General features: G+C 46.8%; 6 protein-coding genes across 6 annotated transcripts; 2 read left to right on the forward strand and 4 right to left on the reverse strand.

Moving 5' to 3' along the window:
- Positions 1-2,984: 2,984 nt before the first annotated feature.
- On the forward strand, positions 2,985-3,949 carry N7447_002547 (uncharacterized protein; the record flags this gene model as incomplete). Its single annotated transcript, XM_057226822.1, has 2 exons — positions 2,985-3,055; positions 3,112-3,949. 2 exons carry the CDS (start codon positions 2,985-2,987, stop codon positions 3,947-3,949), a joined length of 909 nt encoding a protein of 302 aa, XP_057090838.1.
- Positions 3,950-4,280: 331 nt separating this feature from the next.
- Positions 4,281-5,891, reverse strand: N7447_002548 (beta galactosidase jelly roll domain-containing protein; the record flags this gene model as incomplete). The annotated part of the gene is made up of 4 exons (XM_057226823.1): positions 4,281-4,540; positions 4,686-4,883; positions 5,103-5,393; positions 5,501-5,891. 4 exons carry the CDS (start codon positions 5,889-5,891, stop codon positions 4,281-4,283), a joined length of 1,140 nt encoding a protein of 379 aa, XP_057090839.1.
- Positions 5,892-7,646: 1,755 nt separating this feature from the next.
- N7447_002549 (uncharacterized protein) lies at positions 7,647-8,055 on the reverse strand (the record flags this gene model as incomplete). Its single annotated transcript, XM_057226824.1, has 3 exons — positions 7,647-7,732; positions 7,818-7,860; positions 7,915-8,055. 3 exons carry the CDS (start codon positions 8,053-8,055, stop codon positions 7,647-7,649), a joined length of 270 nt encoding a protein of 89 aa, XP_057090840.1.
- A 990-nt stretch (positions 8,056-9,045) lies between these two features.
- On the reverse strand, positions 9,046-9,758 carry N7447_002550 (uncharacterized protein; the record flags this gene model as incomplete). Its single annotated transcript, XM_057226825.1, is given in 3 exon segments — positions 9,046-9,203; positions 9,268-9,456; positions 9,473-9,758. The coding sequence occupies 3 exon segments, from the start codon at positions 9,756-9,758 to the stop codon at positions 9,046-9,048; spliced, it is 633 nt and encodes a 210-aa protein (XP_057090841.1).
- A 96-nt stretch (positions 9,759-9,854) lies between these two features.
- Positions 9,855-10,125, reverse strand: N7447_002551 (uncharacterized protein; the record flags this gene model as incomplete). Its single annotated transcript, XM_057226826.1, has 2 exons — positions 9,855-9,997; positions 10,032-10,125. 2 exons carry the CDS (start codon positions 10,123-10,125, stop codon positions 9,855-9,857), a joined length of 237 nt encoding a protein of 78 aa, XP_057090842.1.
- A 709-nt stretch (positions 10,126-10,834) lies between these two features.
- Positions 10,835-12,468, forward strand: N7447_002552 (uncharacterized protein; the record flags this gene model as incomplete). Its single annotated transcript, XM_057226827.1, has 3 exons — positions 10,835-11,382; positions 11,447-11,726; positions 11,782-12,468. The coding sequence occupies 3 exons, from the start codon at positions 10,835-10,837 to the stop codon at positions 12,466-12,468; spliced, it is 1,515 nt and encodes a 504-aa protein (XP_057090843.1).
- Positions 12,469-16,496: the final 4,028 nt, after the last annotated feature.

Here is a 16,496-nt window from a genome sequence, read left to right on the forward strand (position 1 = left end):
GTAATTCAATTTTGTCTGGTCCATTTTCGTATGCTTTCGTACACTAACGGTGCTATGGGCGCCAAAGAAACCTATTACTCCTTATGGCAGCCATTCCGTATAAGGAACCATACTATTCTTATACGGATGCTATACAGTGAAATTTTCATTGCCAATAGACTGACTTTCGGGGAAATCGAATATTACCGTATCGTATTCGTACTCTTGCAACCTGTAACGTGCAGAGCATTCTCCGAGGCTCTTCCGTTATTTGCCCCATCCGTTGACTGTAGAAAGTGGTATACATGCAGGGGTATTCCGTACTGGTAGTAATGCTTTCGTATTCGTAATCTAAATTTAACAACTTCTGTGGGAATTATAGATAGACATTCCATAGTGTCAGCTAGATAGAACTAAGATTCTCTCTGGGCAACAAGCGCGGATCTGCTTGGTCTCCTATGTTGTGCATATATATAGCCCGGGTTGCCGATTTCGAACCTGGTTCTGTGAATTTCATTTCGTTATCTTCATCTAAATCAAGCTACTTCCTTTGACGCTGGCTTCATTCATTTCTCTTTTGCAATTTGCAAAACGTCCGGCACCCGAGTTAGAGTTTTTCTTCCTTTATCCATCACCCACGTTGACGACTCGTTCTCTTAGACGCAGCTCGGCAATGGCAGATGATGATGGATTTGCCCTTTATAACTATGATCCGAGTGTCGCTGCAAGTGTGATATTTGCACTAGTCTTTGCCACTAGCGCAGCAGTTCATATTTGGCACGCTTTTTTCAAGGCCAAAGCCTGGTTTTTTACCGCATTCATCATTGGCTCCATTAGTCAGTACCCTTTTCATTCTGCGATGTACCACACTCGCTTTCTTCTCGGACCCTGCTGACGCACATTAGTGATGGCTGCGGGATACATTTGCCGTGCTATTTCTGCCAAAAGCCCAGCAAGCCTCGCTCCGTACATAAGTCAATCACTTTTGATCCTCCTTCCTCCTTCACTTTACGCAGCGACGATCTACATGTTGTACGGACGTATTGTACAATGCACCAAGCGTCCCGATTTATCCGCCATTGCTCCCACAAAAGTTACCAAAATTTTTGTTATCGGGGACGTCATAGCATTCCTCTTACAGTGCAGTGGAGGAGGCCTTATGGCTATATCTGGACTGTCTAGCATTGGACAGAAAGTGATTGTTTTCGGTCTCTTCTTTCAGCTACTCTTTTTTGGATTTTTCCTTTTTGTGTCTGTGAAGTTTGCGCTTCGAATTCGTCAAACCCAAGGAGGCTTCCTTGGGGCCCCTTGGGGGACTCTCCTGCACATCCTTTTCCTGATGGCTGCTTTGATCATCTTCCGGTGTGTATATCGGGTAGTAGAGTTTTTGCAAGGACACGATGGCTATCTCGTTTCGCATGAAGCTTATATGTATCTTTTTGATACCCTTCCTATGCTTCTTGTACAGGTACTGTTCCATTACTGGAAGCCGTACAAAATGCTCAATGATGGCGCTGCGCTTGGGAAAACCCCAACATATGTTAACCTTCAGGATATGAGTTAATTTGGCCTGTGAACTTTGTGGATCAAATCTTTTGTGTACTTCTGTTTGTCAGTTATGCATCCTGCGCGTTATAGAAGGTTATATAAACTATGGAGTATTGTCCACTTTGGCAGGGAGGAAGGTTCCTAAGGCGTGGGCGCATCAAACAAAGCATTGAACAAGATAGATGGATACTCTTTTAGCGAAAGGCTTGTCCTATTTGCCAATTGGCACCCACAACACACGACGTAAAGCCCCACAGGAACTGGACACATTTGGCTCTCTCTTGTAATACTACCTCAGGAAGGCGTGAAAGCGTTGATGCATTTCATTGCATACAAACCTTGGCAACATATAGAATGTGCAGGGCTTCCTAGCACATTGTACACATAATGGGGCGTCGATATAGGGAGTTGCCGTTAGCGCTGGTTTACGACTCTTTGGGTATGATTTTCAACGTTTGATATCGAAACTACGGCAATTTCCTGATGCACTGTTGGCTGTCGAGAATATGGTCAGGTGCGATATCTCTGAGATATTAGATATTCAAGAGGAAATTTATGCTAAATGCCTGATAGAGGGCGCATCTTTTACTAAAGGGCGGATGACAAGTGAATTTAAGTTGGTTAAATGTATCAAGAAGTATACATGCGGCACAAAGCGAGGTCCTCATAGCATCGAGATGAGTTAATGAGGTATAATAGGCCATTGGCTGCACAGTTGGGTCTCTAAGAAGCGAATTGCCGATTGAACTGCCTACATGGTCCCTGTTCCTACAATTACGGGGATCCCCGATCGTTGGCTCAGGCAGTACTAGAAAGTGACAGGGATCCGAGATATAATTTGGTTTTCCATATGCGAATATCAACTATCCACGGACAATTGGATGAAAAGTCAAATAGTCGAATTGACATTGATGATAAAAGCAGCGAGGAAACCCCGAGCAACCAAAAAATAAGCATCGGTTTATGAATCTGGAACTTCGACCGTTTCATCTTAGTGTACGAGTACGAACATGATAGACTTTTTATGGTTTGCCCCATAAATCTGCCGAACGCAAAAAGTTAATAGGCTACATCCAAAGTTTCATAGTGCGGGTCTCTGCAGCTACCCGAGTCGTAATCGTACACTAACTCCTTACCCGCGTCCAGCCAATAATTGGCGTGATCGACGGCTAAAATTCTTTAATGCCGAACTTTGGAAGCTACCCCAGCGAGTATCATCTCGACAATACACTTGAGGCACTATCCGCATCCTTGGGTCGTATAACTTCGGTCATGAAAGCTGTGAGTACCTATGGCGCGTGGAGTGTGGCAGTGTGGCCAGTGAGGGTAAAACGAATACGAGCCGACCTCAAAAAAGGGATTTAAAGTATCGGTACAAAACCCCTTGAACATCCATCTACAAAGAAGCAGAAATCGAAATCATCTCAGAGTTTACAATTTCAATCAAAGCAGTCATTATGGTTTCTGTGCTGCTTGAGCCCAATTCTGCGTTCATGGACGCTAAAAGCGATGGAGAAAGTGACGAGCTGTAAGCGACCACCAAAGATGCTCCTTCAAAGCTATATTTCTAACTTTGGGTTTTAGGGCACTACCAGTACCCACAAGGAGCAAGATCCAAGCGAGCTTTTTGATCGCACGACCACCACCTAAATCGTCACTTTGCCTGATCCCTAAACTCTTACTACAATTTCAACAACTCACAAACAAAGACCGACCACGTCCAGTCATGGAAATATGGCAGCCATCAATTTGCAAATCGAAATTGACGCGCGATTTCCACCAGCGTCCTAAGTTGAGGTCAGGCGACAGCTATGCAACCTACGACGAGCCCTACACCATCAGTTCGCGTAATCTAGGCAAACAACTTGAAATATCAGGGAAACATCGTGAGAAGCATCCAGCTCTGCACAAGAAAGATCCTGTGGCCGTGATGTGCCATTCAACGCGCGATAAGGCGCAAGCATCGACGATAAGCTTTCGCAATGAGCAATGTACGTGGTGGGTCAGTACACATTCAGCAGGTCATGCAAAGCCCGAAATTCGTTACCGATTTACTATCAAAGATGATCACAGTAGCGAGGGATTGAGCCGGGGTATGAGCATGCAATGGGAGAAGCGGCTTTCCGATGGTGGGGATAGTGCGTTGGTAGAAGACGAATGCAAGTGGGGATATTTCGCGCTCTGCTTCATTGACCACGAAGCACGGCGCAAAAGTCGCATTGCTACCATGACTCAATCAAGATTGGATATCCGGGTTCGTAAGAGCTCTAGCATAGAGTATCTTCAGACGTGTATGGGTTTGACGAGATCACCTGTTAACGGCTGTGAATATTCTGAGAGTTTAGAAGCCCAGTTATACACACATGTTCTTACAATGGGGGCATGGGTTGCCGACCGAGAGGGATGGCTCAATCATCCTTGATAGATAGAATATCAGAGATATCCAGTCTACTTGGCCAAAGCTATACAGTTTGCACTTTAGTGGTGGCGTGTGTGATCTTGGGGGAAACGACGTATGCCCCATCAGCCGAGCCAGTATGTGGTGGCCAATTGAAGCTAGCACTATAGTAACTGGCCCCGGAGGAGTTTGCTCATCCAGGGATTTCTGTCCAGGACACGAGCGACGATAATTGATGTGTCGTATTGTACTTTGATGCAACCAGTGAAGCATTAGAGATATTAGTCGGGGCAGCCCAGTACTCCGCAGTCAGAGACCAATTCGTAATTGGAAAGCTGGAGGCGGCTTTGCGGGCCTAGAATGCACTGTGATTCTTGCTACCAGGGATGCCGGGTCCTCCAGCAGCAACATGGAGGTCGACTAATTGTGAAGAAGTTGCGCTGTACTTGTGCCCGAGAACTGTAGAAGGCACCTGAACGCCCTGGAGAATTGAGTTGGACCGATCTCGTATCTCTCCGTTGAATCCGATTAGTGCTGTCTGATTTGATTCCAGGCGTAGAGGAATAACGATTTTGTCGTCGGCATTGTGATAATTGATGACCGGAATGATATCTCCTGTCCACATGTTACATACATGCGGCCTTTTGTCGCTGGATACTTCGACATGTCCTGAGCTGGCCTCTCGCCTCTCTATCATTGAAGATGAAAGCAAAGTCCATATGCTCATTCAACGATTCACGCCAGGTTGTGTACCATGTACCGTCGGATTGTACTCTGATTTGAGGATCCAGACTCAGAGAGGAGAGCTGATCGGCAATCTCTCCGTTGACGACACTATAGATATTGTCTGTTTCTTTCAACAAGGCAATTGCCCTTGTGAAGTTTTCCTTCTCGCTTGCGGCGCCAGTCATATAGTAGGATGGATCTCCACCGCTCAAAATGACCGGAAATCCGCTCTCTGCAAATGTTCAAAGTTTGTTGATTGAGCCGAGCGTAACATTGGCGGTATTGGGGATAACAAGTGACTTATAGGCAGGGCCGTCTGGGGCAAGAATCCCTTGTCGGACATATGCATGCGGGAGGTCAAAATTGTCAGGCGAAATAGCTGTAGCTGTACCCTGCGAATATTAGTTCCCTTCACGATTGTGTAACCTGTAAGTTTTTATGTCATGCTTACCATTATGAATGATGTCCGTACTATTTGTCAAGCTAGATGCAAATGCGAAATCTGTCGCGGACTTATTATAAACAGCAACGTCCGTTCTCAATTTGCCTGTCTGCTGGCTGTATTGGAGTCTGCCAATATACCCCAGGGCATTCGAGAAACCGTGATTCCATGCAGGCTGTTTATCTGACCACATTTCGGAATAGAAATATGAGAAAGCGGTGTAACCTGGCCATGTTGTTGACCAGTATTTGCCACTGTAAGGTTGACCGTGGATGATAAACTGATTGACTCCCTCGACAACTGCACGATTGCTAGACCATAGCAAATGGGAGATCATATACCGGAACGCCTCCATAGATACTGCATCCATCTCGTTGGAGATGACTCTTTTGCCAGCCTGAACATACTATACTTTCCAAATTGCCACCCATTGACGAAGAGCTGTATCGGAAACAGACCCCGAGCTCTGGGATCATCGACCGCTGAGGTATTCGTAAACACGATACTCGTAGGAATATCATACCCGTAAGGATAATCTAGGTTGAACGTTGTGGCAAAAAGTCCCACACCAGGTTGGGATAGACCATCCCGAGGAGCCCTACGTTGCCATATCTCAAAAGAGGCTCCAGGAAGATGGAAACCCTGCCTCTCAGCAAATGTGGAGCCTTCATTAAGAGGGCCCCGACTGAGTTCAACGGTTTTCTCTCCGTTGAAATTCCCCGTGATCTTCCAAGTGACAGCAGATTTGCTCTGGTAGCCGGAGAGGCTGTAGTCTAAGAGCCCCCGAGGCGCTTTCATCGTTTGCTCATTGACATAAAAGTTCGCGTCCAGTCTCCATATTGTCGACAAGTACAGTGATCACATATGGGGCACCTCTCATTAACTTTCCTAGGAATTTCGGTGTCTGATTCTTTGCTTGTATCGTTGCGCTTCCAGCCCAGGAGCCGAGAAATGTAGAATTGAGCCACACGGAGTGCGCGTAGGCAAAGCCTCCCTGAGTGAACAGGCGAAGAACAGAGTCATCTCAGTTTGCAACAAAATGGCCGCGATAAAGAACCGAGCCAGCATGGTAGCCATAGTCGCTTGCATACAGCGAAGTAGGCGTGGTAAGGTTTCGAGGGTTGTTGAATGTTTTACGATCACACTGTGTCCAGCGACTGTCGTTGTAGGCAAGCCCGAGCTCTGGTAATGAATCGAGTACTCGTCCCAGGTGACAAGCCTTTCTACATCTTCGCTGGGAGATTGTAGTGACAACCGCGGCTGTGTTGAGTTGACTGGAACAGTAGGTAAAGCGAGAAAAGCAAACAAGTGGAACAAGCAAATGAAAATAGCCTTCATACTGTGACTAACAATTGCGAACTTGATAACTGCAGTAATGGGCAGTAACTATAGATCAAGACAAAAGCTGAGTAGGGGCTTTATTGTAAAATAAGACAGGCGTTCTAGAATACATATACCATGGATAAACCACGCCAAGCGCCCTATGGCCAAGCCGAAAATCTGAATTGGAGACCAAAGGTGACAGATAATGATGGAGAACGCAAAACGACTTGTGACTTCATGTGGCCCGCTCAAATAATTACCCACAAGTTAGGATGGAATCATGGAAAAAGGCTAGATCTGAAAAGCCGCCAGAAACTGAGCGCGATCAGAAAGCCCTGTGGAGTCTGTCTATACAGGCCCTAGTATGGCCATGAAAACGGAGTTAAAATAGTAGCTTGACCCATTGTAATACTGTAAGGAGAGTGACATCGCCGGTAAGATCTTAGGGGGTTCGTAAACTGAAAGAAACTTTCGGCACCGTTAGTGTACGAGTACGAATACGATATCCACTTTCCCCCCTAGCTGCCCTTCCGAACAAGATTGATATGACTCGGACCCCGGCACGAAAGATTTGGCAAAATACATCGGAAGGTTTTTGTCTTTGCCTATCGTACAATTGTAGCCGATCTTTCAGTGTGCAGTTTTCCAAACCCATCCTTTCTCCGGGGGTTTGATATGCTGCGCACTGGGATCACAGATCCAATCAACAGCGGGGACGCTTGATAGTCCAACCTCTTGCACGTTTTTGATCAGGTATGGAACAACTGTGTGAAAATTCCTGACTTTGGCCAGCAAAGCGAACAGGTGTTCGCAATTTACCGGTTCTTCTGGCAACGAATACAAAGAATGTCATCTCGCTATGTTTATATGAAATGCAAGCTGAGTTCTTGCTTATTACTGTTGAATAACCTGTAATGGGCCATGGCATACCAGCCTGCTTTATACATTTTCCTGTATAATTCCGTGTTTAGGATGGACAATTGAACACCCTGTCTAGTTGGACATAGTTGCAGCAGGCTCCACTCGCTTCACAACCCATGCGGGATCTCAACAGCAACACTGAACGTTAAGACTCCCTGGACCTCAGTCCATGATTCTGAAGACTGTCGAAATGGAACTGTATCATTATATTGTCATTATGTTGTCAAAACCCTTTGGTTTCACGGAGATTTGTTCCAGCCCTCCTTCTGTATGTAGTCAAATGCATAGATATACCATTTTCAAGAAAAACTAAGAACTTGCTGAGTTGGTATTGGCCACTCCATCAACAACAGATGCAGCAGGTGCAGCACTTGAAGCAGAGAAGCCCGGTGCAACTATGGTTTTAGTCAGCAGACTGACTTCCAGAAGATTAGTGGCAAGGTTCTACTAACACTCCACAGCAAATGTCTGCTCCTTCACCGCCACCACGTAAGTGCAGCTGTTGCATCTGATCGGGGACACTCTAAGCAAATTTAGTCAGCGCCTCCAGGGGGTGAATGGGTGTTGTGATACTTACAGGCTGCTGGTCGATAACTCTTTCTGCCACAGGGGAGGGCGGGCTAGAAAATTTCTGCGTCGTCATGCCCTCAACATAGTGTTGCTGGGCTGCTGCCTCTTGACTTGAGGGCTTGAAAATGTTGAAAAGGCTCTCAAACATGTTGCTGGAGACTGTGATATTATTGATTGTACTCGGTGGAAGAGGTTGCGAAAGTCTAGATAGTTTCAAATTGAAACCGATACTTGGAAAGAGGCAGAAAACGGGAATAAAAGGGTTTCCAATGTGCAAGTTAGTCACCCGCAAATGCGATCCAAACATTGTATATTCTACTATTTTTTGTGTGGAATGGCTGCTAGATGGATGTTGGAACTAGCGGAGACATGCGATTCCGTTCCCGCAATTGAGTACAAAGGGGCCAATTTGCATAGTTGGATGGGTCGATGGATCCGAGATTCACCGTTGTTAGTGTACGAATACGGATGACAGGGAATCGCTATTCGTCAGCCACAAGCTTAGCAAATCCTTTGTTCAGCCCTATCCCTTGCCAGGTGGTGAAAGCAAACCATATTTCCCGCATTTCTGAGAACGCTCAAAGCTCCATTTTCCTATTAGTCTGGCTCAGTTTCGGCGACTTAACTTGGTACTCGCATTAGGAGTTCATTTGGTATATCTGTATCGTACCAGTATATCCAACTGCAGGCGATTCCTGTGCTTAAGTCACCCCTGTAACCCTGTTCATGCCATAACCTAGTCTCAGGCAACAGCAGTTGATGTAACGGGAGCGAAATGACTAGTATACTCAGCCGTCAGATTATGAAAGGAAGTCACCGAATTTAGCGCGGTCGAGGCACTAGCGATATATCATTACAGACAAGTCAACGGGATATGTGATCTTCCGGTACTAACAGTAGCTATATCACACTATGTGATCACAGTATATTTCGTAAAACGACTCATGGTTGTCAGCAATGGCCGGGGAGATTCTATTCACCGTAGAAAAAAAGAAAAAAAGAAAAAAAAAGATAACCAAGCTTCTGGGGCAAGGAAAATCACTTTGTTGACATATTGATGTGACCCGTTCTGGCATTTCATCTTCGGTCTCTCTTCCCACGTCTCACTGCATCAAATTCCCGAATCACGCCGTTGTGGTCAATACCCGCAGTTATGGCCAGTTATGGCCCTCCGTGCCATGAACCTTCCCTCTTTTTCTCGTCCTTCAACAATTTGTTTTCTAGTTCCTAACCGCCCTATGGCTTGAATGCTTTTGCAAATCCCTTGCCTAGGGTAAGTTACCAAGCCCAACATACCTGTAGCACAATTAGTCTGATGTTTCGTTCGTAGAGAAAGGCAAAGCTTTGCATGGAAACGAACCAGATGAAAGTTTGGTCATAGTACCGATCGTCCCCTTGGCTACACCCTTAGCCGCACCTATCGCACCTTCAGCCTGGGCTCCCCTGTATGGTTGAACGACGATATCCGTAAGGCCACCAGCGACACCGTATAAAAAGCCCTTACCAGCAACGGCAACACCGGGCTTCCAGTCCCGTACAGGACCAAGGTCTATTCACATCCTCACCATACAGTCGGGGTACGGCTCGCAATCCCTCAGTTGTTGCCAGCGGGATGTCAACAATCGCCCCCTTATACCCATAGCCCACGAACTTGCCAACGCTCTTCCCACTGGCTGCGAAAGCAGCCCCCATCGTCTGGGCACTTGTTCTTGGGTGCCCAGGTTGATTCGGGGAATATGTCACGTCTCCTACTCCAACAGAACCTGCATCTATCGCTGGAGGGTGCTGAGGCCAAGGTATATCAGGGGTGAAATTCGAGCCCTGAATCTCTGACAAAGGTAGCGAAGACATTATGCGTCGCGATACGCACTCGATGTCCGTATTTCTGCAGTTCATTGCCTAGCGTGAGGAATGGCTGCAGGTCTCCTCGGCTGCCAACCACTTGGATCACGATGTTGAGCCGGATCTCGCCTCGGGCAAAGTCGGGGTAGTTGGCGGATGGTTCAGTTCCTCATTGTCGGGCAGCCGAATGAGCTTGGCTACGGCTTTACATGCCTTTGAATCAAGGTCAACATCAATTCGCCCGTCCTCTTGAAAAATAAGGTTTTGTCAGTTGTCACTTACCATTAACCCCTGTTCCACCTTGCATTTTATGGCTCACCATTAGCCCATAGGGCGGCGGATCGTCCGCGGGATATTGAAAATTCTGATGAGACATGGCGGGTAAATTCTAGTTTATAGGTGGGCGATATGTGCAAGGAACGTGTTACACTTAATGTATAATCCCGGCGAGCTCGGTCTAGTTTAGTCCAAAGTCAAACCCACGCTTATGACGAAGCAGGGTTTCAATGGACCCGATGAATCGGAAAGTGGCAAACTTCTCAGCAGATGGCGATTCTCGTATTCGTATGCATTTTAGCCTTGGAGCCAACAATTGATAGCTAAATTTAATCTGAATCCGATCTCATTAACCCACGGTTAGGATCTCGGCCCACATTTTAGGGATGCTTGTCTTTCCGTTCCCCAAGTCAAACCTGCTTTGGCTTTTCTCAATCAAGTCCCATTCAGACATCCGGTTACATATCGGGCCAAGGCAATGAGTAGTTTCGGTGATGAATCGGCGTGTGTGATTCCAGGCTAGAATCCCTTAAGTGTGATATGGTATTTATAATTAGCCACCAGGTCCACACACTTTACAGTGTCTGCCAGAAAAGTTGAACACACCCATTTCAATGACTGACTAATGGCATAATGTTCAGCCAGCAGGGCGTTGTCCAAAGGCTCCACTCGTTAATCGTATTCGTTCACTAGTAAATAACTTCGCAAACTCTGGTCACAGACCATTAAGTCACTAATCATGCCTTTCTTCAAATAGAGAGCCAAACCCCAAACAAGCTCCATGTTGCTGCTCTACGTATAAGGTAATGATGAATGTTGGCCACGCTGTATATCTCTTACTTTATATTCTCCACACATCGTGCGTGTTTGCCAAGGATTGGTCGTCGTTGGCTTTTCAAGTTGACAGATCAACATCACGCACGTTGACTGACAGCAAGGGTAACCCTGTCTTCTGGCAAGCTGATACCGCATGGGAGATATTCCATCGTCTGAACTGCCCAGAAGTCGAGTATTACTTGGCTGATCGCGCTGCCAAAAATTTCAATGTTATCTACGGCACGATTCTCGCGGAAGAGGATGGCCTCACTGTGCCCAACCAGAATGGGGATCTTCCATTCATAGACTACGACCCCACAAAGCCCAATGAACCCTACTTTGAGTGGATTGATACGGTAATCGAAATGTCTGGAAAGTATGGGATCACAATCGCACTAGCACCGACATGGGGAAGATGGGTCAATGAAGGCTGGCATGGGTCACCAGTGGTGCTGAACACGTCCAATGCAGCCGAATTCGGAAACTACGTTGGACAGAGATACGCTGGCCTTCCAAAGATAATTGGCGGTGATAGTAACAGGTACGTAAAGTTGTCGCCCCCACTCAGCGTTGTTGGAGATGAAGGGTCACTAATAGTGTCACAGATGGTGGTTTCATAAGCAGGGAATACCCTCGCAAGCAAAGGACAAACCTTTGAAGATCATCGATTCAGGGCCCGTATTTAATGAGCTTGCGCATGCCATCCACGACGCCGAAGCACGCGTGCTCCGAGGCCACGGTATCCACCCTTTCATGACCTACCATGGAACAAACGTGTGGTTTTCGGCTTTCCCAGATAGCACAGCTTCGGCCATGTATGGCAATCAAACATGGTTGTCAATGGATGGCGTGCAGACGGGCCACAGCGACATCAATAGTTCCCAGGTATGTATGCGCCACTAAACCTCTCTTCCTGGAAGAAACACTAATCTCCCGCAAGTCAAATTCCTTCTACGGTTTGGACTATATGCATCAATGGGTACCCATAGCGAACCAAGTCGCGGTCAAGGAAATGTATAACAGAACGCCAGTCCGTCCCGTCATGGACCTGGAGAATCACTACGAGTACTGGAACTCTTCTATCAGCATAAATGAGGATGGCAGCTATCGTTGGAACTCGTCCTTTGTCCGCAATGGTGCATGGCATGCTCTCTATGCCGGTAGTGCCGGCATCACTTATGGCGAACAAGCTGTCTGGCGGTTTGCCAATCCAGCACGATTCAATGCCGCGGTCGGTCTCAATGAGACATGGTTGAAAGGTATGGAAAGACCTGCAAGCGGGCAGATGAAATATTTGAGGTCATTCGTGGAGCAGCATCTAGGCACGCATCGGCTTCCCGACCAAAGCCTCCTCACGACTTCTCCTAGAACCGAATATGCTGAAGTTATGGCAATGCGAAATCGCTGGTCGAATTGGGTTACAGTATTTGCGCCCATGGGCCGAAGCTTTGGCTTGAATACGGGAATCCTCAGCGGCAGGGGTGATCTGCAGGCCTGGTGGTTTGCCCCTAATAACGGATCATACTTTCCCCTGGATCAAGTTACGCGGGGATTGAATCTGACATTTACCCCTCCAACTGGGGGGACAATTGACAACGACTGGGTGTTGCTAGTGAAAGGCGGCTGAGGTTTACCTGACGTTAGCAAGGTAGTATACGGGGTTGGCCTGCTTGTGGTTATATACTGAGAGATGATCATGAGGCACCTATCCTTTTACTGTGTTGCTTTATTTATCTTTCCGTCTTCTCCATTTTCCATGTCAAGATGGCAGCTTTTTCCTTGCATGTAACTCCAAGTGAGCGGCACAGCCCAATCACACAAAGTAAATACGACAAAATACGAACTCGTTTTCAATACAAAATGATTGAGACCGGGGCCTTATCAAAGCCGTGACGTCTTTTTTTGAAAGTAGTCGTACATATTCAAAGCAGTCAAACGTTCAGTGACTTAACGATACATATTAGTGGCAGTTGCTGTGGATTTTTTTGTAGCGTGATCATTTGCTTCTCGGCAAAATTTCAACATATGAGTACTATTCAGAATCAGTCTACTAAGGACTACATCGATAAGGAGCATAAAACACAGAAAAACCATTATATCTAATATGAGTTTGCGTTTGAGAGCATTAGCTCACCCACGCTCGAATGTCCGTGCTGCCGATATAGGCAGGGAAGTGCCGTGGATCTCACTCGGGTACTAGTTGAAATGCTGGACCACAGAGCAAATCAGCAAATGATCATCACACCTACCTGTGAGCAGATGACATGTTCTGTTCAATAAAAGCCGGGTGATATTAGTATTGTAGTCAGTCGGAGGACTCGTTCGACAAGCGGAAATCCGTCTTTCCATCATGAGCTATTGAGAATTCTCCCTGCAAATGGATATTTATGATACTTTTGCCAATCATGACCCCGTATGTGCCCCGTGGGAGCACCCATTGTTATGTCTGAACATCCCATTGACTTAGGTCTCGACGAGTGAGGTCAAAGTGCATATCTCAACTTTTGCCGGGGCCAATGATTTTCTTGTCAAATCCCCGTAGTACTCTTTTCGTCCCACCTGCAGGATTGTGAAAGTACATGTGGGCAACCTCTGCAGCGCTTACTGGACCGGTGTTGGTTATTGTGCAGCTTACAGTTGCCAAGACGTCCCAAAGTGATTCTAGCCCCCCTTGGGGATTTGGAGCGGTCGAATTGTAGGATTCGTACTCTGGTGAAAGGTACGACGTCTCCACCCGATCTGGAGTTCGAAGTTTGAGATTCTGGTAATCGAACGTCGAGTATGCCAAGCCGTAGCCAAACTCGTACCGTGGTATGATCTGGTTGACCATGAAAGAGAAGTTGGATTGGGTATAGTAAAAACTGGAGTTATCTGGGAATACTGGACCAAGTAGTTCGCCATATTGGGTTGCATTCTTTGTGACGGTGTAAGGTGATCTCCACCAAAGCAGAACCAGAGTCTTGGCCAGGGAGGTGGGGCAAAAATCACCGCTGTAATATTTGGGTGTTCAATCCACGCATCGATCAGGCGGACTCCGGCATTGTGAATAACAACCATCGTGTTGTTGCATTTCCCAGCAACATTGGCGATGAGCGTATCAGAGTAGCTATTCGCAAGATTTGGCCTGTCCCATCCCTCAGAAGATTGTTTATTCGCAAATACAACACAGGCGTCACTTGCTGCATTCACCCCAGGATCTTGGGAATGGAAATCCTAGGACAGAAATGTGCCATCCTGCTTTGCTCTGCGTTGAAAGGCGTTGTCCAGGTGGAATAGATTTCAGAAGATAATGTTGAAGTCAAGACTCTATGTCACCCGAACACCAAGAAGGTCGTGATGTTTGTGCTCGCCACTTCGCCATTCCTTGCTCAACCTAGAATCATACCAGAAACGTTTCGAGTGGTCGCATGGGTATCTTGGAAGATCTGGTAGGGTACGACCCTAAGGAATCACTTTACCCAAATCAAGAGTTACATTGAGCAAATAGGGAGTTTCGATAGCTGTCAAACATGACTCCACGTCGTGTTGATCGCGGGTCAGAGAAGACAAATAGGGAGACGAGGTGAAGTAGTGGGTATTCCATGGCATGGTCGGCTCTTTCGGGCTGCCGTCTCCCGGGGCGTGGTTCGCTCGATATCTTTAGGGCGGTCATCTCCCGTGACGTGGTCGGCGTCTTTAGGGCAGCCGTCTCCTGTGGCTTGATCGGCCTTTTCGCTGGACCCACTGCCTCTTTGGAGTGGTGTTCGTCACCTGGCCCTGGGACTCTGCCACAGATGCGAGGTGGAAAAGCATTATCTTAACGATGGGGTAGCATCCCCCTCTGCATGGCTTGTTGCCCCCTCCGCAACTGGTGAGTACTTAAGGTACAATATGCTCCCGGTCGTGGCCTGTCGCAGGAACACGGTTTCTTCATAGTTTGAGAGCCAGCCGTACTTGACTTTAAGGTCGTACATGTACTCTGCCGGCTGTCCGAGTAGTTCCCTGGTCATATTCTGCGCCACAAAACCCCTGGACAACCTGTGCTCAGGCACCCAAGGAACCTTGAGTTATCCTACGGCCTTTAAACCAAGGCTGCCAGTGCTGCTTTAAAATCGCTAAAGCCGATGTTGACCGACTGGGCCTCCAGAGCCGCTCTAACAACCTGCCCCACGGATTGTTAGAAGCGGCCCTGGAGACCATTTTCGTCGCTAACGAGCACCTTCTCCTCTTATAGGTCTCTTGTCAAGAGCGTGTATGCGACAACTTTATTCGACCATTTCTGGGCCGTAATCGTTGAGAGCACCTCATCAAAAAAGCCCTCCCATTATCACATGGGCCTAACGAACCTGACCTTATGCAAGGCAGACGAGTGGGTGTGGTTTGGTCCTAAGAGGAGACACGGAAGAGCGGCGCTGGCAGTATCTCTGGCGCGTTATTGTCCCATGATGGTTAATACTTTCTGAATTGTTAATATATTTCATAAGGATTCTGAAGTCTCACTTGCTTGGAAAAAGAATTGATTGAAACGATTTCTACCAGGGAAGCGGGAATCAAGAATGCAGAGAGAATACAGAGAGGGAGCACGCTAGCTACTGTGGAAGCAGGCCTATCACCAGAGGGCGGCCTCTGCATGCCTTCCATTTTGGGCAAATCTCCGGTCATAATCCCAGAGATACAAATTCATCTTTCGCAAACCTCACACGTGTATTTTTATTCTCGACGAAAATCATAAAATCACCCATGGTCAATATAAACCGACCAGCAGGAGTCATTGCGGTCTCACTAGCTCATTTAGAATGTTGAGTTTATCATCAGCATCGATATAAATAACACACGTGCCTTAAAACTTGTCAAGGTGAGATCCATACACGTAGGCCGCATGTGACTCGTGGCATATCTACGGATCAATGGATTACACAGGATAAAATACTGCCGATTAATTCACACAAGCTTGGGAGCAGCGCGCACGCGCGGCCCAGGATGAACTTTAGTAGCTTGAAAGATATAGTGAATAAAGATATAACAAAGGTGTTGGAGTCAGGGCTTGTAACTTGCCAGAGGAGCACAGGAAGGAAAATAAATATGTTGTCTTGCATTCAGTGGCATGAAGGAGAGAAGAGGCCATGGAGAGCTAGGGAAGAGAGAGATGGGCGAAAGCCCTAAGAGGGGAAGCATGTGACCACTATCCTGCGGACCTGTCTGACAGAAGGATAATAATTGACTCGGTAAAGCCGGACGTTTAGAACTCTGGAGGGTGAGTGAATAGCGGGCCTCGAGCCTAAGTTGGCTATCCTCGGAAGCTTATAAATGTGCGGAACTGAATGTCTATGAATCTCTCCTTTATATAACTATAATATTTCCAAGATTATATATAAATACATGGAAGATTCTGATCAGATAAGATTAATGTATTCAAAATTAGTGTGTTATTATTATGACCATGTCCACATGTAGTCCTAAAATAGACACTCATCAACACAATGCCAGGTCATGTTCTATCCAGGACACGTCCCATCAGTCACGAAGACAAAACCTCTAGAAGAAATACCATCCCCCTCTAAGCCCGCAACTCCGCAACTCTACATGTACTCATCACACCATCCTGGACACGTTTGTGCTAGCCCATGATTGGATTTTGTAGTGCATATGTAGAATTACAAATTCTGATATAATATC

The sequence above is a fragment of the Penicillium robsamsonii genome (assembly GCF_028829455.1).
Source record: "Penicillium robsamsonii strain IBT 29466 chromosome Unknown utg000001l_segment0_segment0, whole genome shotgun sequence".
NCBI classification, from domain to species: domain Eukaryota; kingdom Fungi; phylum Ascomycota; class Eurotiomycetes; order Eurotiales; family Aspergillaceae; genus Penicillium; species Penicillium robsamsonii.